Source organism: Salvelinus alpinus, chromosome 34, assembly GCF_045679555.1.
Source record: "Salvelinus alpinus chromosome 34, SLU_Salpinus.1, whole genome shotgun sequence".
Lineage (NCBI taxonomy): Eukaryota > Metazoa > Chordata > Actinopteri > Salmoniformes > Salmonidae > Salvelinus > Salvelinus alpinus.
Window position 1 is genome coordinate 7,871,474 of NC_092119.1, and position 22,096 is coordinate 7,893,569.

The 22,096-nt window shown below is 41.5% G+C and overlaps 1 protein-coding gene across 5 annotated transcripts in view; it reads right to left on the reverse strand.

Annotated features, from left to right (window-relative positions):
* Positions 1-736: 736 nt before the first annotated feature.
* The window catches only part of LOC139563450 (uro-adherence factor A-like), a 296,516-nt gene continuing 275,156 nt past the window's right edge, over positions 737-22,096 (reverse strand). For 2 of the 5 annotated variants that reach the window (XM_071382133.1, XM_071382132.1), the window contains 2 exons: positions 17,931-18,048; positions 737-4,247 (listed from right to left, as the gene is read on the reverse strand). In XM_071382133.1, coding sequence (XP_071238234.1) covers positions 746-2,062 — 1,317 coding nt within the window. In that variant the 5' untranslated portion in view covers positions 2,063-4,247; positions 17,931-18,048 and the 3' untranslated portion in view covers positions 737-745. Of the gene's footprint in view, positions 4,248-17,930; positions 18,072-19,383; positions 20,929-22,096 lie in introns of those variants that run through there. The other 3 variants (XM_071382131.1, XM_071382134.1, XM_071382130.1) reach the window with 3 other exon arrangements.

The window sequence follows — 22,096 nt, forward strand, 5'->3', positions numbered from 1 at the left end:
CCATGTCTGTGTGTGAAATGGTTCAGTGTTTCGTGCATGTGCACGTTAGACTGGTTGCGCTGCACGTTAGACTGGTTGCGCTGCACGTTAGACTGGTTGCGCTGCACGTTAGACTGGTTGCGCTGGGTTATGTTACCCGTACTGTGTTTACTGTTCTTAGTGCCGTGTGTTTCTCCTAAATAAAAGGCTCCGTTTGATACCAAAATTCTGCTCTCCTGCGCCTGACTCCCTTACAGCCAGTTACGCATACCTAACAGTCATAACACATCGTGGAAGTTAGAGTAGCAGTGATATTACCCCTTATTGTCATAATGTCATAACACATTGTGGAAGTTAGAGTAGCAGTGATAGAGTGTATTACCCCGGCGCATAGTGCAATAAATATGCTGATAGTAGCCTTGTTCTCAAAACAGGTTAAAATCCCCAGCTACAATAAATGCATCCTCAGGATATATGGTTTCCAGTTTACATGGAGTCCAGTGAAGTTCCTTAAGGGCCGTCTTGGTGTCTGCTTGAGGGGGAATGTACACCGCTGAGACGATGACTGACCAGAATTCTCTTGGGAAAACCTAGTACATGTTCAGTAGGGCGTGTGTTTGTTTCTGTGGGTCCAAATCTAAACTCCATTAGTCTCACCATATTTCAAGTGTTTTCAACAACATTTACAGGACTGTTTATAGTCCTCTACGTTCAACCTTTTTGTTCTCAGAAGATGCAGGGAAACAGGAAGGCCATGGTCTTTCTGTCATGCAGTGTTTATGTCAGTGTAATAAAACCTAATAAAGACAGAAATACCAACAACAGTAATGATGGAGACACTAGTGTTGCTGCTATGGTGAACTTTAATGAACTGTGTAGAGAGAGAGATGGACAGAGAGAGAGATGGACAGAGAGAGAGAGGGGTGGACAGAGAGAGAGGGGGACAGAGAGAGAGAGGGGTGGACAGAGAGAGAGGGGGACAGAGAGAGAGATGGACAGAGAGAGAGAGATGGACAGAGAGAGAGAGATGGACCGAGAGAGAGGGGTGGACAGAGAGAGAGGGAGATGGACAGAGCGAGAGAGAGAGAGATGGACAGAGAGAGGGAGAGATGGACAGAGAGAGGGAGATGGACAGAGAGAGGGAGATGGAAAGAGAGAGAGAGATGGACAGAGAGAGAGATGGACAGAGAGAGAGATGGACAGACAGAGGGAGATGGACAGACAGAGGGAGATGGACAGACAGAGGGAGATGGACAGACAGAGAGAGATGGACAGAGAGAGAGAGATGGACAGAGAGAGAGGGGTGGACAGAGAGAGAGGGGGATGGACAGAGAGAGAGGGGTGGACAGAGAGAGAGGGAGATGGACAGAGAGAGGGAGATGGACAGAGAGAGAGATGGACAGACAGAGGGAGATGGACAGACAGAGGGAGACGGACAGACAGAGGGAGACGGACAGACAGAGGGAAATGGACAGACAGAGGGAGATGGACAGAGAGAGAGATGGACAGGGAGAGAGGGGTGGACAGAGAGAGAGGGATGGACAGAGAGAGAGATGGACAGAGAGAGAGATAGACAGACAGAGGGAGATGGACAGAGAGAGGGAGATGGACAGACAGAGGGAGATGGACAGACAGAGGGAGATGGACAGACAGAGGAAGATGGACAGAAAGAGAGATGGACAGAGAGAGAGAGATGGACAGAGAGAGAGATGGACAGAGAGAGGGGGATGGACAGAGAGAGAGATGGACAGAGAGAGAGGGAGATGGACAGAGAGAGATGGACAGAGAGAGATGGACAGAGAGAGATGGACAGAGAGAGGGAGATGGACAGAGAGAGAGAGATGGACAGAGAGAGGTGGATGAACAGAGAGAAGGGGGTGGACAGAGAGAGAGATGGACAGAGAGAGAGATGGACAGAGCGAGAGAGATGGACAGAGAGAGAGAGATGGACAGAGAGAGAGAGATGGACAGAGAGAGGGGGATGTACAGAGAGAAGGGGGTGGACAGAGAGAGTGAAAGAGAGAAAGAAAATATTCAGTTCTATATTTCCACCATTGAAATAGTGTACACTATTAGTATCCATACAGACAGTGTACACTATTAGTATCCATACAGACAGTGTACACTATTAGTATCCATACAGACAGTGTACACTATTAGTATCCATACAGACAGTGTACACTAGTAGTATCCATATAGACAGTGTACACTATTAGTATCCATGCAGACAGTGTACACTATTAGTATCCATGCAGACAGTGTACACTATTAGTATCCATACAGACAGTGTACACTATTAGTATCCATACAGACAGTGTACACTATTAGTATCCATACAGACAGTGTACACTATTAGTATCCAGGCAGACAGTGTACACTATTAGTATCCATACAGACAGTGTACACTATTAGTATCCATACAGACAGTGTACACTATTAGTATCCATACAGACAGTGTATACTATTAGTATCCATACAGACAGTGTATACTATTAGTATCCATACAGACAGTGTACACTATTAGTATCCATACAGACAGTGTTCACTATTAGTATCCATACAGACAGTGTACACTATTAGTATCCATACAGACAGTGTATACTATTAGTATCCATACAGACAGTGTATACTATTAGTATCCATACAGACAGTGTACACTATTAGTATCCATACAGACAGTGTACACTATTAGTATCCATACAGACAGTGTACACTATTAGTATCCATACAGACAGTGTACACTATTAGTATCCATACAGACAGTGTATACTATTAGTATCCATACAGACAGTGTATACTATTAGTATCCATACAGACAGTGTACACTATTAGTATCCATACAGACAGTGTACACTATTAGTATCCATACAGACAGTGTTCACTATTAGTATCCATACAGACAGTGTACACTATTAGTATCCATACAGACAGTGTACACTATTAGTATCCATACAGACAGTGTTCACTATTAGTATCCATACAGACAGTGTACACTATTAGTATCCATACAGACAGTGTACACTATTAGTATCCATACAGACCGTGTACACTATTAGTATCCAAACAGACAGTGTATACTATTAGTATCCATACAGACAGTGTACACTATTAGTATCCATACAGACAGTGTACACTATTAGTATCCATACAGACAGTGTTCACTATTAGTATCCATACAGACAGTGTACACTATTAGTATCCATACAGACAGTGTACACTATTAGTATCCATACAGACAGTGTACACTATTAGTATCCATACAGACAGTGTTCACTATTAGTATCCATACAGACAGTGTACACTATTAGTATCCATACAGACAGTGTACACTATTAGTATCCATACAGACCGTGTACACTATTAGTATCCAAACAGACAGTGTATACTATTAGTATCCATACAGACAGTGTACACTATTAGTATCCATACAGACAGTGTACACTATTAGTATCCATACAGACAGTGTTCACTATTAGTATCCATACAGACAGTGTACACTATTAGTATCCATACAGACAGTGTACACTATTAGTATCCATACAGACAGTGTACACTATTAGTATCCATACAGACAGTGTTCACTATTAGTATCCATACAGACAGTGTACACTATTAGTATCCATACAGACAGTGTACACTATTAGAATCCATACAGACAGTCATTGGTCTCAGGATTTGTGTTGTCAGTGACAACACAACGGTAACATCTGTTGACCCATTTATTGTTTTCCTTAATTCTAACACAACGATATAAAGGCAGGTGTCCATCTATTCTCTTGAAGGATTCCAACATCCACTGCCTAGAGGGGTTGGGCACTCCTGGATGGTTCCTTGAACGGTCCCAAACCGAGGAGAAAACAAAGGCCTTACGATCGTTGTGAAAGTCTTTGAAGACCTTCATTAAGGGGACAATATCGTTTCGTCCATTAGGGTTGTTGCATTTCTCCAGACAGGGAGAGTAGGTGGAGAAGAAGACGATACAGTCACCAGCATTATGATCAGCTCTATTTATCAGTGTCTGCATTGGGCTGAGGTTATCACCACTCAAGAGACGGTACTCAGCATGGTCTGTTTTAGTTCTGCCATTCTGGACTATTCTAAGAGGTGTGGCTGCGATGAGCCGGTTTCCTGTGTAGACATTGTTACCATTAAGTGCGTTCTGGACAACCTGAGGTTGCACGCCTACATCAAAGATTGCTCTATTTTGGGTGCACTGCTGTTGGGTGAGTAAGACAGCCATGGCATACTGGCGTCCCCTAAGGCCGAACCTGAACAACAGACAGAAGAGACAGAACACAGAGGATCAGACACATTACAAACAGACAGGAGACAGAAGAGACAGAACACAGAGGATCAGAAACATTACAAACAGAAAGGAGACAGAAGAGACAGAACACAGAGGATCAGAAACATTACAAACAGACAGGAGACAGAACACAGAGGATCAGAAACATTATAAACAGACAGGAGACAGAAGAGACAGAACACACAGGATCAGAAACATTATAAACAGACAGGAGACAGAAGAGACAGAACACAGAGGATCAGAAACATTATAAACAGACAGGAGACAGAAGAGACAGAACACAGAGGATCAGTAACATTATAAACAGACAGGAGACAGAAGAGACAGAACACACAGGATCAGTAACATTATAAACAGACAGGAGACAGAAGAGACAGAACACAGAGGATCAGAAACATTATAAACAGACAGGAGACAGAAGAGACAGAACACAGAGGATCAGAAACATTACAAACAGACAGGAGACAGAAGAGACAGAACACAGAGGATCAGAAACATTACAAACAGACAGGAGACAGAAGAGACAGAACACAGAGGATCAGAAACATTACAAACAGACAGGAGACAGAAGAGACAGAACACAGAGGATCAGAAACATTACAAACAGACAGGAGACAAAAGAGACAGAACACACAGGATCAGTAACATTATAAACAGACAGGAGACAGAAGAGACAGAACACAGAGGATCAGAAACATTATAAACAGACAGGAGACAGAAGAGACAGAACACAGAGGATCAGAAACATTACAAACAGACAGGAGACAGAAGAGACAGAACACAGAGGATCAGTAACATTACAAACAGACAGGAGACAGAAGAGACAGAACACAGGATCAGAAACATTACAAACAGACAGGAGACAGAAGAGACAGAACACAGAGGATCAGAAACATTACAAACAGACAGGAGACAGAAGAGACAGAACACAGAGGATCAGAAACATTATAAACAGACAGGAGACAGAAGAGACAGAACACAGAGGATCAGAAACATTACAAACAGACAGGAGACAGAAGAGACAGAACACAGAGGATCAGAAACATTACAAACAGACAGGAGACAGAAGAGACAGAACACAGAGGATCAGAAACATTATAAACAGACAGGAGACAGAAGAGACAGAACACAGAGGATCAGAAACATTATAAACAGACAGGAGTCAGAAGAGACAGAACACAGAGGATCAGACACATTATAAACAGACAGGAGACAGAACACAGGATCAGAAACATTACAAACAGACAGGAGACAGAAGAGACAGAACACAGGATCAGAAACATTACAAACAGACAGGAGACAGAAGAGACAGAACACAGAGGATCAGAAACATTACAAACAGACAGGAGACAGAAGAGACAGAACAAAGAGGATCAGACACATTATAAACAGACAGGAGACAGAACACAGAGGATCAGAAACATTACAAACAGACAGGAGACAGAAGAGACAGGAGACAGAGGATCAGAAACATTACAAACAGACAGGAGACAGAAGAGACAGAACACAGAGGATCAGAAACATTACAAACAGACAGGAGACAGAAGAGACAGAACACAGAGGATCAGACACATTACAAACAGACAGGAGACAGAAGAGACAGAACACAGAGGATCAGTAACATTACAAACAGACAGGAGACAGAAGAGACAGAACACAGAGGATCAGAAACATTACAAACAGACAGGAGACAGAGAAGACAGAACACAGAGGATCAGACACATTACAAACAGACAGGAGACAGAAGAGACATCAACACAGAGGATCAGAAACATTACAAACAGACAAGAGACAGAAAAGACAGAACACAGAGGATCAGTAACATTACAAACAGACAGGAGACAGAAGAGACAGAACACAGAGGATCAGAAACATTATAAACAGACAGGAGACAGAAGAGACAGAACACAGAGGATCAGTAACATTATAAACAGACAGGAGACAGAAGAGACAGAACACAGAGGATCAGAAACATTACAAACAGACAGGAGACAGAAGAGACAGAACACAGAGGATCAGAAACATTACAAACAGACAGGAGACAGAAGAGACAGAACACACAGGATCAGAAACATTACAAACAGACAGGAGACAGAAGAGACAGAACACAGAGGATCAGAAACATTACAAACAGACAGGAGACAGAAGAGACAGAACACAGAGGATCAGTAACATTACAAACAGACAGGAGACAGAAGAGACAGAACACAGAGGATCAGAAACATTACAAACAGACAGGAGACAGAACACACAGGATCAGAAACATTACAAACAGACAGGAGACAGAAGAGACAGAACACAGGATCAGAAACATTACAAACAGACAGGAGACAGAAGAGACAGAACACAGCATCAGTAACATTATAAACAGACAGGAGACAGAAGAGACAGAACACAGAGGATCAGAAACATTATAAACAGACAGGAGTCAGAAGAGACAGAACACAGAGGATCAGAAACATTACAAACAGACAGGAGACAGAAGAGACAGAACACAGAGGATCAGAAACATTACAAACAGACAGGAGACAGAAGAGACAGAACACAGAGGATCAGAAACATTACAAACAGACAGGAGACAGAAGAGACAGAACACAGAGGATCAGAAACATTACAAACAGACAGGAGACAGAAGAGACAGAACACACAGGATCAGAAACATTATAAACAGACAGGAGACAGAACACAGGATCAGAAACATTACAAACAGACAGGAGACAGAAGAGACAGAACACAGAGGATCAGACACATTATAAACAGACAGGAGACAGAACACAGGATCAGAAACATTACAAACAGACAGGAGACAGAAGAGACAGAACACAGAGGATCAGAAACATTACAAACAGACAGGAGACAGAAAAGACATCAACACAGAGGATCAGAAACATTACAAACAGACAAGAGACAGAAGAGACAGAACACAGAGGATCAGTAACATTCCAAACAGACAGGAGACAGAAGAGACATCAACACAGAGGATCAGAAACATTACAAACAGACAAGAGACAGAAGAGACAGAACACAGAGGATCAGTAACATTACAAACAGACAGGAGACAGAAGAGACAGAACACAGAGGATCAGAAACATTATAAACAGACAGGAGACAGAAGAGACAGAACACAGAGGATCAGAAACATTACAAACAGACAGGAGACAGAAGAGACAGAACACAGAGGATCAGAAACATTATAAACAGACAGGAGACAGAAGAGACAGAACACAGAGGATCAGAAACATTACAAACAGACAGGAGACAGAACACAGAGGATCAGAAACATTACAAACAGACAGGAGACATAAGAGACAGAACACTGGATCAGTAACATTACAAACAGACAGGAGACAGAAGAGACAGAACACAGAGGATCAGAAACATTACAAACAGACAGGAGACAGAAGAGACATAAACACAGAGGATCAGAAACATTATAAACAGACAGGAGACAGAAGAGACAGAACACAGAGGATCAGACACATTATAAACAGACAGGAGACAGAACACAGGATCAGAAACATTACAAACAGACAGGAGACAGAAGAGACAGAACACAGAGGATCAGAAACATTACAAACAGACAGGAGACAGAAGAGACATCAACACAGAGGATCAGAAACATTACAAACAGACAAGAGACAGAAGAGACAGAACACAGAGGATCAGTAACATTACAAACAGACAGGAGACAGAAGAGACATCAACACAGAGGATCAGAAACATTACAAACAGACAAGAGACAGAAGAGACAGAACACAGAGGATCAGTAACATTACAAACAGACAGGAGACAGAAGAGACAGAACACAGAGGATCAGAAACATTATAAACAGACAGGAGACAGAAGAGACAGAACACAGAGGATCAGAAACATTACAAACAGACAGGAGACAGAAGAGACAGAACACAGAGGATCAGAAACATTATAAACAGACAGGAGACAGAAGAGACAGAACACAGAGGATCAGAAACATTACAAACAGACAGGAGACAGAACACAGAGGATCAGAAACATTAAAAAAACAGACAGGAGACAGAAGAGACAGAACACTGGATCAGTAACATTACAAACAGACAGGAGACAGAAGAGACAGAACACAGAGGATCAGAAACATTACAAACAGACAGGAGACAGAAGAGACATAAACACAGAGGATCAGAAACATTACAAACAGACAAGAGACAGAAGAGACAGAACACAGCGGATCAGAAACATTACAAACAGACAGGAGACAGAAGAGACAGAACACAGAGGATCAGAAACATTATAAACAGACAGGAGACAGAAGAGACAGAACACAGAGGATCAGAAACATTACAAACAGACAGGAGACAGAAGAGACAGAACACAGAGGATCAGAAACATTATAAACAGACAGGAGACAGAAGAGACAGAACACAGAGGATCAGAAACATTACAAACAGACAGGAGACAGAAGAGACAGAACACAGAGGATCAGAAACATTATAAACAGACAGGAGACAGAAGAGACAGAACACAGAGGATCAGAAACATTACAAACAGACAAGAGACAGAAGAGACAGAACACATAGTATCAGAAACATTATAAACAGACAGGAGACAGAAGAGACAGAACACAGAGGATCAGAAACATTACAAACAGACAGGAGACAGAAGAGACAGAACACAGAGGATCAGAAACATTACAAACAGACAGGAGACAGAAGAGACAGAACACAGAGGATCAGAAACATTACAAACAGACAGGAGACAGAAGAGACAGAACACAGAGGATCAGACACATTATAAACAGACAGGAGACAGAACACAGGATCAGAAACATTACAAACAGACAGGAGACAGAAGAGACAGAACACAGAGGATCAGTAACATTACAAACAGACAGGAGACAGAAGAGACAGAACACAGAGGATCAGAAACATTACAAACAGACAGGAGACAGAGAAGACAGAACACAGAGGATCAGACACATTACAAACAGACAGGAGACAGAAGAGACATCAACACAGAGGATCAGAAACATTACAAACAGACAAGAGACAGAAGAGACAGAACACAGAGGATCAGAAACATTACAAACAGACAGGAGACAGAAGAGACAGAACACAGAGGATCAGTAACATTACAAACAGACAGGAGACAAAAGAGACAGAACACAGAGGATCAGTAACATTACAAACAGACAGGAGACAGAAGAGACAGAACACACAGGATCAGACACATTACAAACAGACAGGAGACAGAAGAGACAGAACACAGAGGATCAGAAACATTACAAACAGACAGGAGACAGAAGAGACAGAACACAGAGGATCAGAAACATTATAAACAGACAGGAGACAGAACACAGGATCAGTAACATTACAAACAGACAGGAGACAGAAGAGACAGAACACAGAGGATCAGACACATTACAAACAGACAGGAGACAGAAGTGACAGAACACAGAGGATCAGACACATTACAAACAGACAGGAGACAGAAGAGACAGAACACAGGATCAGTAACATTACAAACAGACAGGAGACAGAAGAGACAGAACACAGGATCAGTAACATTATAAACAGACAGGAGACAGAAGAGACAGAACACAGAGGATCAGAAACATTATAAACAGACAGGAGTCAGAAGAGACAGAACACAGAGGATCAGAAACATTACAAACAGACAGGAGACAGAAGAGACAGAACACAGAGGATCAGAAACATTACAAACAGACAGGAGACAGAAGAGACAGAACACAGAGGATCAGAAACATTACAAACAGACAGGAGACAGAAGAGACAGAACACAGAGGATCAGAAACATTACAAACAGACAGGAGACAGAAGAGACAGAACACACAGGATCAGAAACATTATAAACAGACAGGAGACAGAACACAGGATCAGAAACATTACAAACAGACAGGAGACAGAAGAGACAGAACACAGGATCAGAAACATTACAAACAGACAGGAGACAGAAGAGACAGAACACAGAGGATCAGAAACATTACAAACAGACAGGAGACAGAAGAGACATCAACACAGAGGATCAGAAACATTACAAACAGACAGGAGACAGAAGAGACAGAACACAGAGGATCAGAAACATTATAAACAGACAGGAGACAGAAGAGACAGAACACAGAGGATCAGAAACATTACAAACAGACAGGAGACAGAACACAGAGGATCAGAAACATTACAAACAGACAGTAGACATAAGAGACAGAACACAGAGGATCAGTAACATTATAAACAGACAGGAGACAGAAGAGACAGAACACAGAGGATCAGTAACATTACAAACAGACAGGAGACAGAAGAGACAGAACACAGAGGATCAGAAACATTATAAACAGACAGGAGACAGAAGAGACAGAACACAGAGGATCAGAAACATTACAAACAGACAGGAGACAGAAGAGACAGAACACAGAGGATCAGAAACATTATAAACAGACAGGAGACAGAAGAGACAGAACACAGAGGATCAGAAACATTACAAACAGACAGGAGACAGAACACAGAGGATCAGAAACATTACAAACAGACAGGAGACATAAGAGACAGAACACTGGATCAGTAACATTACAAACAGACAGGAGACAGAAGAGACAGAACACAGAGGATCAGAAACATTACAAACAGACAGGAGACAGAAGAGACATAAACACAGAGGATCAGAAACATTATAAACAGACAGGAGACAGAAGAGACAGAACACAGAGGATCAGACACATTATAAACAGACAGGAGACAGAACACAGGATCAGAAACATTACAAACAGACAGGAGACAGAAGAGACAGAACACAGAGGATCAGAAACATTACAAACAGACAGGAGACAGAAGAGACATCAACACAGAGGATCAGAAACATTACAAACAGACAAGAGACAGAAGAGACAGAACACAGAGGATCAGTAACATTACAAACAGACAGGAGACAGAAGAGACATCAACACAGAGGATCAGAAACATTACAAACAGACAAGAGACAGAAGAGACAGAACACAGAGGATCAGTAACATTACAAACAGACAGGAGACAGAAGAGACAGAACACAGAGGATCAGAAACATTATAAACAGACAGGAGACAGAAGAGACAGAACACAGAGGATCAGAAACATTACAAACAGACAGGAGACAGAAGAGACAGAACACAGAGGATCAGAAACATTATAAACAGACAGGAGACAGAAGAGACAGAACACAGAGGATCAGAAACATTACAAACAGACAGGAGACAGAACACAGAGGATCAGAAACATTAAAAAAACAGACAGGAGACAGAAGAGACAGAACACTGGATCAGTAACATTACAAACAGACAGGAGACAGAAGAGACAGAACACAGAGGATCAGAAACATTACAAACAGACAGGAGACAGAAGAGACATAAACACAGAGGATCAGAAACATTACAAACAGACAAGAGACAGAAGAGACAGAACACAGCGGATCAGAAACATTACAAACAGACAGGAGACAGAAGAGACAGAACACAGAGGATCAGAAACATTATAAACAGACAGGAGACAGAAGAGACAGAACACAGAGGATCAGAAACATTACAAACAGACAGGAGACAGAAGAGACAGAACACAGAGGATCAGAAACATTATAAACAGACAGGAGACAGAAGAGACAGAACACAGAGGATCAGAAACATTACAAACAGACAGGAGACAGAAGAGACAGAACACAGAGGATCAGAAACATTATAAACAGACAGGAGACAGAAGAGACAGAACACAGAGGATCAGAAACATTACAAACAGACAAGAGACAGAAGAGACAGAACACATAGTATCAGAAACATTATAAACAGACAGGAGACAGAAGAGACAGAACACAGAGGATCAGAAACATTACAAACAGACAGGAGACAGAAGAGACAGAACACAGAGGATCAGAAACATTACAAACAGACAGGAGACAGAAGAGACAGAACACAGAGGATCAGAAACATTACAAACAGACAGGAGACAGAAGAGACAGAACACAGAGGATCAGACACATTATAAACAGACAGGAGACAGAACACAGGATCAGAAACATTACAAACAGACAGGAGACAGAAGAGACAGAACACAGAGGATCAGTAACATTACAAACAGACAGGAGACAGAAGAGACAGAACACAGAGGATCAGAAACATTACAAACAGACAGGAGACAGAACACAGAGGATCAGAAACATTACAAACAGACAGGAGACATAAGAGACAGAACACTGGATCAGTAACATTACAAACAGACAGGAGACAGAAGAGACAGAACACAGAGGATCAGAAACATTACAAACAGACAGGAGACAGAAGAGACATAAACACAGAGGATCAGAAACATTATAAACAGACAGGAGACAGAAGAGACAGAACACAGAGGATCAGACACATTATAAACAGACAGGAGACAGAACACAGGATCAGAAACATTACAAACAGACAGGAGACAGAAGAGACAGAACACAGAGGATCAGAAACATTACAAACAGACAGGAGACAGAAGAGACATCAACACAGAGGATCAGAAACATTACAAACAGACAAGAGACAGAAGAGACAGAACACAGAGGATCAGTAACATTACAAACAGACAGGAGACAGAAGAGACATCAACACAGAGGATCAGAAACATTACAAACAGACAAGAGACAGAAGAGACAGAACACAGAGGATCAGTAACATTACAAACAGACAGGAGACAGAAGAGACAGAACACAGAGGATCAGAAACATTATAAACAGACAGGAGACAGAAGAGACAGAACACAGAGGATCAGAAACATTACAAACAGACAGGAGACAGAAGAGACAGAACACAGAGGATCAGAAACATTATAAACAGACAGGAGACAGAAGAGACAGAACACAGAGGATCAGAAACATTACAAACAGACAGGAGACAGAACACAGAGGATCAGAAACATTAAAAAAACAGACAGGAGACAGAAGAGACAGAACACTGGATCAGTAACATTACAAACAGACAGGAGACAGAAGAGACAGAACACAGAGGATCAGAAACATTACAAACAGACAGGAGACAGAAGAGACATAAACACAGAGGATCAGAAACATTACAAACAGACAAGAGACAGAAGAGACAGAACACAGCGGATCAGAAACATTACAAACAGACAGGAGACAGAAGAGACAGAACACAGAGGATCAGAAACATTATAAACAGACAGGAGACAGAAGAGACAGAACACAGAGGATCAGAAACATTACAAACAGACAGGAGACAGAAGAGACAGAACACAGAGGATCAGAAACATTATAAACAGACAGGAGACAGAAGAGACAGAACACAGAGGATCAGAAACATTACAAACAGACAGGAGACAGAAGAGACAGAACACAGAGGATCAGAAACATTATAAACAGACAGGAGACAGAAGAGACAGAACACAGAGGATCAGAAACATTACAAACAGACAAGAGACAGAAGAGACAGAACACATAGTATCAGAAACATTATAAACAGACAGGAGACAGAAGAGACAGAACACAGAGGATCAGAAACATTACAAACAGACAGGAGACAGAAGAGACAGAACACAGAGGATCAGAAACATTACAAACAGACAGGAGACAGAAGAGACAGAACACAGAGGATCAGAAACATTACAAACAGACAGGAGACAGAAGAGACAGAACACAGAGGATCAGACACATTATAAACAGACAGGAGACAGAACACAGGATCAGAAACATTACAAACAGACAGGAGACAGAAGAGACAGAACACAGAGGATCAGTAACATTACAAACAGACAGGAGACAGAAGAGACAGAACACAGAGGATCAGAAACATTACAAACAGACAGGAGACAGAGAAGACAGAACACAGAGGATCAGACACATTACAAACAGACAGGAGACAGAAGAGACATCAACACAGAGGATCAGAAACATTACAAACAGACAAGAGACAGAAGAGACAGAACACAGAGGATCAGAAACATTACAAACAGACAGGAGACAGAAGAGACAGAACACAGAGGATCAGTAACATTACAAACAGACAGGAGACAAAAGAGACAGAACACAGAGGATCAGTAACATTACAAACAGACAGGAGACAGAAGAGACAGAACACACAGGATCAGACACATTACAAACAGACAGGAGACAGAAGAGACAGAACACAGAGGATCAGAAACATTACAAACAGACAGGAGACAGAAGAGACAGAACACAGAGGATCAGAAACATTATAAACAGACAGGAGACAGAACACAGGATCAGTAACATTACAAACAGACAGGAGACAGAAGAGACAGAACACAGAGGATCAGACACATTACAAACAGACAGGAGACAGAAGTGACAGAACACAGAGGATCAGACACATTACAAACAGACAGGAGACAGAAGAGACAGAACACAGGATCAGTAACATTACAAACAGACAGGAGACAGAAGAGACAGAACACAGAGGATCAGAAACATTATAAACAGACAGGAGACAGAAGTGACAGAACACAGAGGATCAGACACATTACAAACAGACAGGAGACAGAAGAGACAGAACACAGGATCAGTAACATTACAAACAGACAGGAGACAGAAGAGACAGAACACAGAGGATCAGAAACATTACAAACAGACAAGAGACAGAAGTGACAGAACACAGAGGATCAGACACATTACAAACAGACAGGAGACAGAAGAGACAGAACACAGGATCAGTAACATTACAAACAGACAGGAGACAGAAGAGACAGAACACAGAGGATCAGAAACATTATAAACAGACAGGAGACAGAAGTGACAGAACACAGAGGATCAGACACATTACAAACAGACAGGAGACAGAAGAGACAGAACACAGAGGATCAGAAACATTACAAACAGACAGGAGACAGAAGAGACAGAACACAGAGGATCAGAAACATTATAAACAGACAGGAGACAGAACACAGGATCAGTAACATTACAAACAGACAGGAGACAGAAGAGACAGAACACAGAGGATCAGAAACATTACAACCAGACAGGAGACAGAAGAGACAGAACACAGAGGATCAGACACATTATAAACAGACAGGAGACAGAAGAGACAGAACACAGAGGATCAGAAACATTATAAACAGACAGGAGACAGAAGAGACAGAACACAGAGGATCAGAAACATTACAAACAGACAGGAGACAGAACACAGAGGATCAGAAACATTACAAACAGACAGGAGACAGAAGAGACAGAACACAGGATCAGAAACATTACAAACAGACAGGAGACAGAAGAGACAGAACACACAGGATCAGAAACATTACAAACAGACAGGAGACAGAAGAGACAGAACACAGATGATCAGAAACATTATAAACAGACAGGAGACAGAAGAGACAGAACACAGAGGATCAGAAACATTACAAACAGACAGGAGACAGAAGAGACAGAACACAGAGGATCAGAAACATTATAAACAGACAGGAGACAGAAGAGACAGAACACAGAGGATCAGAAACATTACAAACAGACAGGAGACAGAAGAGACAGAACACAGAGGATCAGAAACATTATAAACAGACAGGAGACAGAAGAGACAGAACACAGAGGATCAGAAACATTATAAACAGACAGGAGACAGAAGAGACAGAACACAGAGGATCAGAAACATTATAAACAGACAGGAGACAGAAGAGACAGAACACAGAGGATCAGAAACATTATAAACAGACAGGAGACAGAAGAGACAGAACACAGAGGATCAGAAACATTACAAACAGACAGGAGACAGAACACAGAGGATCAGAAACATTACAAACAGACAGGAGACAGAAGAGACAGAACACAGAGGATCAGAAACAGTATAAACAGACAGGAGACAGAAGAGACAGAACACAGAGGATCAGAAACATTACAAACAGACAGGAGACAGAAGAGACAGAACACAGATGATCAGAAACATTACAAACAGACAGGAGACAGAACACAGAGGATCAGAAACATTACAAACAGACAGGAGACAGAAGAGACAGAACACAGAGGATCAGAAACATTATAAACAGACAGGAGACAGAAGAGACATATCACAGAGGATCAGAAACATTATAAACAGACAGGAGACAGAAGAGACAGAACACAGAGGATCAGAAACATTACAAACAGACAGGAGACAGAATAGACAGAACACAGAGGATCAGAAACATTACAAACAGACAGGAGACAGAAGAGACAGAACACAGAGGATCAGAAACATTATAAACAGACAGGAGACAGAAGAGACAGAACGCAGAGGATCAGAAACATTATAAACAGACAGGAGACAGAAGAGACAGAACACAGAGGATCAGAAACATTACAAACAGACAGGAGACAGAAGAGACAGAACACAGAGGATCAGAAACATTATAAACAGACAGGAGACAGAAGAGACAGAACACAGAGGATCAGAAACATTACAAACAGACAGGAGACAGAACACAGAGGATCAGAAACATTACAAACAGACAGGAGACAGAAGAGACAGAACACAGAGGATCAGAAACATTATAAACAGACAGGAGACAGAAGAGACAGAACACAGAGGATCAGAAACATTACAAACAGACAGGAGACAGAAGAGACAGAACACAGATGATCAGAAACATTATAAACAGACAGGAGACAGAAGAGACAGAACACAGAGGATCAGAAACATTACAAACAGACAGGAGACAGAATAGACAGAACACAGAGGATCAGAAACATTACAAACAGACAGGAGACAGAAGAGACAGAACACAGAGGATCAGAAACATTATAAACAGACAGGAGACAGAAGAGACAGAACACAGAGGATCAGAAACATTATTAACAGACAGGAGACAGAAGAGACAGAACACAGAGGATCAGAAACATTATAAACAGACAGGAGACAGAAGAGACAGAACACACAGGATCAGACGATCAGAAACACGGGATCTTTCTGAAACAGTAGAAACAGACAGGAGGAGGACACTCCCAACTATTTGACCAAATCTAAAGTTTGAATATATGAATATGTGCACTGTTACTTTTGCATAAATTATCATCACCATCTCATGGACAAAGTTAAGAGAGGTCTGAGATAGTGCCCTCTGTAATTATTGGGACATTGACACATTGTTTGTTGTTTTGGCTCTGTACTCCAGCACTTTTGGATTTGAAATGATACAATGACTACGAGGTTAAAGTGCAGACTATCAGCTTTAATTTGAGGATATTTTCATCCGTATCGGGTTAATCATTTAGAAATTACAACACTTTTTGAACATAGATTTTAGGGGACCAAAATTATTGGAACAAATTCACAAAGTAGTCAAACGTTAAGTATTTCATCGCATATTCTTAGCACACAATGACTACATCAAGCTTGTGACTTTTTAAACTTGTTGGATGCATTTCCTGTTTGTTTTGGTTGTGTTTCAGATTATTTTGTGCAGAATAGAAATTAATGGTAAATAATGTATTGTGTCATTTATTGTAAATTAGAATAGAATATGTTTCTAAACACTTCTACATTAATGTGCTTCCATGATTAAGGATAGTCCTGAATGAATCGTGATTAACGATGAGTGGGAAGGTTACCTATCATTATTCATACATGTGTCCCCCAAAAATGAAAATTGAAATAATTACTAATTATTGTCAAACATACATTTAGGAGTTCTTAGAGTCTGAACAGAGAAACACCCACCTATTCATCTCTTGTACCACATTAGCCAAGACATCTTGATCGATAGCATCCACCTGGCCTCCAGGCCAGAGAGACAGCAGAAAGAGAAGGACAACTCCCCTCATAGCTACACACACAGCTGAAACACACAGGAACACACTATATATACACACAGCTGAAACACACAGGAACACACTATATATACACATCTGAAACACACAGGAACACACTATATATACACACACAGCTGAAACACACAGGAACACACTATATATACACACAGCTGAAACACACAGGAACACACTATATATACACAGCTGAAACACACAGGAACACACTATATATACACACAGCTGAAACATACAGGAACACACTATATATACACACACACAGGAACACACAGGAACACACTATATATACACACAGCTGAAACATACAGGAACACACTATATACACACACAGCTGAAACATACAGGAACACACTATATATACACACATCAGAAACACACAGGAACACACTATATATACACACACACAGGAACACACAGGAACACACTATATATACACACAGCTGAAACACACAGGAACACACTATATATACACACACAGCTGAAACACACAGGAACACACTATATATACACACAGCTGAAACACACAGGAACACACTATATACACACACATCTGAAACACACAGGAACACACTATATATACACACAGCTGAAACACACAGGAACACACTATATATACACACACAGCTGAAACACACAGGAACACACTCTATACACACTGACAATACAAAACATTATGAACACCTACTCCTTCCATCACATAGACTGACCATAGACTGACCATAGACTGGCCACAGACTGACCATAGACTGACCATAGACTGACCATAGACTGACCAGGTGAATCCAGGTGAAAGCTTGATGTCACTTGTTAAATCCACTTCAATCAGTGTAGATGAAGGGGAGGAGTCAGGTTAATAAGGAAGGATTATAAACAATGAGACAATTGAGACATGGATTGTGTATCTGTGCCATTCAGATGAAGTGCCTTTAAACAGGGTATGGTAGTAGTTGCCAGGCACACCGGTTTGAGTGTGCCAAGAACTGCAACGCTGCTGGGTTTTTCACACGCAACAGTTTCCTGTGTCTATCAACATTGGTCCACCACCCAAAGGACATCCAGCCAACTTGACACAACTGTGGGAAGAATTGGAGTCAACATGGGTCAGCATCTCTGTGGAACGCTTTTAACACCTTGTAGAGTCCATGCCCTGATGAATTGAGGCTGTTCTGAGGGAAACCGGGGTAACTCAGTATTAAGGTGTTCTTAATGTTTTGTATACTCAGTGTTTACTTATTCTGTTTAGGAACCCATGGAGGGCTACAAAGGTCCTAATTATATAAAATCAACAATGTTGGTAAGCAGTAAAGATAACATTAGATATAAGTCAAGTAGAATAAACTTACAGAGATTGTAGATGGCTGCCTGATGTCCTCTAGATTGTAGATGGCTGGTTTATGTCCTCTAGATTGTAGATGGCTGATGTCCTCTAGATTGTAGATGGCTGGTTTATGTCCTCTAGATTGTAGATGGCTGGTTGATGTCCTCTAGATTGTAGATGGCTGGCTGATGTCCTCTAGATTGTAGATGGCTGCCTGATGTCCTCTAGATTGTAGATGGCTGGCTGATGTCCTCTAGATTGTAGATGGCTGCCTGATGTCCTCTAGATTGTAGATGGCTGGTTGATGTCCTCTAGATTGTAGATGGCTGGCTGATGTCCTCTAGATTGTAGATGGCTGGTTTATGTCCTCTAGATTGTAGATGGCTGGTTGATGTCCTCTAGATTGTAGATGGCTGGCTGATGTCCTCTAGATTGTAGATGGCTGCCTGATGTCCTCTAGATTGTAGATGGCTGCCTGATGTCCTCTAGATTGTAGATGGCTGGTTGATGTCCTCTAGATTGTAGATGGCTGGCTGATGTCCTCTAGATTGTAGATGGCTGGTTGATGTCCTCTAGATTGTAGATGGCTGGCTGATGTCCTCTAGATTGTAGATGGCTGGCTGATGTCCTCTAGATTGTAGATGGCTGGTTTATGTCCTCTAGGTTGTAGATGGCTGGTTGATGTCCTCTAGATTGTAGATGGCTGGTTGATGTCCTCTAGATTGTAGATGGCTGGCTGATGTCCTCTAGATTGTAGATGGCTGGTTGATGTCCTCTAGATTGTAGATGGCTGGTTGATGTCCTCTAGATTGTAGATGGCTGGCTGATGTCCTCTAGATTGTAGATGGCTGGCTGATGTCCTCTAGATTGTAGATGGCTGGTTTATGTCCTCTAGGTTGTAGATGGCTGGTTTATGTCCTCTAGATTGTAGATGGCTGCCTGATGTCCTCTAGATTGTAGATGGCTGGCTGATGTCCTCTAGATTGTAGATGGCTGGTTGATGTCCTCTAGATTGTAGATGGCTGGTTTATGTCCTCTAGATTGTAGATGGCTGGTTTATGTCCTCTAGATTGTAGATGGCTGGTTGATGTCCTCTAGATTGTAGATGGCTGGTTTATGTCCTCTAGATTGTAGATGGCTGGTTGATGTCCTCTAGATTGTAGATGGCTGGTTGATGTCCTCTAGATTGTAGATGGCTGGTTGATGTCCTCTAGATTGTAGATGGCTGGTTGATGTCCTCTAGATTGTAGATGGCTGATGTCCTCTAGATTGTAGATGGCTGGTTTATGTCCTCTAGATTGTAGATGGCTGGTTTATGTCCTCTAGATTGTAGATGGCTGGTTGATGTCCTCTAGATTGTAGATGGCTGGTTGATGTCCTCTAGATTGTAGATGGCTGGTTTATGTCCTCTAGATTGTAGATGGCTGGTTTATGTCCTCTAGATTGTAGATGGCTGGTTTATGTCCTCTAGATTGTAGATGGCTGGTTTATGTCCTCTAGGTTGTAGATGGCTGGTTGATGTCCTCTAGATTGTAGATGGCTGATGTCCTCTATCCAAGACAAAACAGATAAAGGTTAACTCAAGTTATGGAAAACATCTAAAACAAACTTAGACATTTTCTTTATTTAAATCATCAGAACATCAGTTATCACATTTAGTTCAGAGAGAAGATACTAATTCACCAGGTACCTGTTGAAGTGTTGTTGCTGTGTCCATGTGAGCAGCGCTTTATAGGGATTTATGTGTTAATATTTATCAGGGGAAGGGAGGGCAGAGGGAGGGGCAGGTGATGCAATAGCTTTACTGGAAATAGAATGTTATTATTGACCGTGAATTTGTTCTAGATCAATAAAGGGTAAATAAATAAAATAAATAAATTGACCTGGTCACATCGTTGCTGTTCATTTCTTGCTAGTTTCTTTTGATTTATGTTTTGTTTTATTCATATATTATCTCTTTCATCTGTCAAATATGTTGAATGTAAAGTCTATTGTCTCTGTCAATCCCAGTAGTTATGTATATGTTTAATATGAAATGGTTAATAAAAACATGACTGCCTTATGTACCTCCTCCAAGTAAAATGCCAGGTCTGCCATTTAGAAATAAATTATATATACGGTGCCTTTGGAAAGTATTTCACATCTAAAATGGATGAACTTGTTTTTCCCCCTCATCAATCTAGACACAATAACCCCTAATGACAAAGCAAAAACTGTTTTTTTAGAAATGTTTGCAAATGTATTAGAAATAAAGACCTTCCAACCCTTTACTCAGTACTTTGTTAAAGAAACTTTGGCAGTGATTACAGCATTGAGTCGTCTTGGGTTTGACGCTACAAGCTTGGCACACCTGTATTTGGGGAGTTTCTCCCATTGTTCTCTGCAGATCCTCTCAAGGTATAATCAGGTTGGATGGGGAGCGTTGCTGCACAGTTATTGTCTCTCCAGGGATGTTTGATCAAGATCAAGTCTGAGCTCTGGCTGGGCCACTCAAGGACATTCAGAGACTTGTCCCGAAGCAACTCCAGCATTGTCTTGGCTGTGTGTTTAGGGTCGTTGTCCTGTTGGAAGGGGAACCTTCGCCCCAGTCTGAGGTCCTGCGCACTCTGGAGCAGGTTTTCATCAAGGATCTTTCTATACTTTGCTTCATCTTTCCCTCGATCCTGACTAGTCTCCCAGTCCCTGCCGCTGAAATACATCCCCACAGACTGATGCTGCCACCCCAATGTTTCACCGTC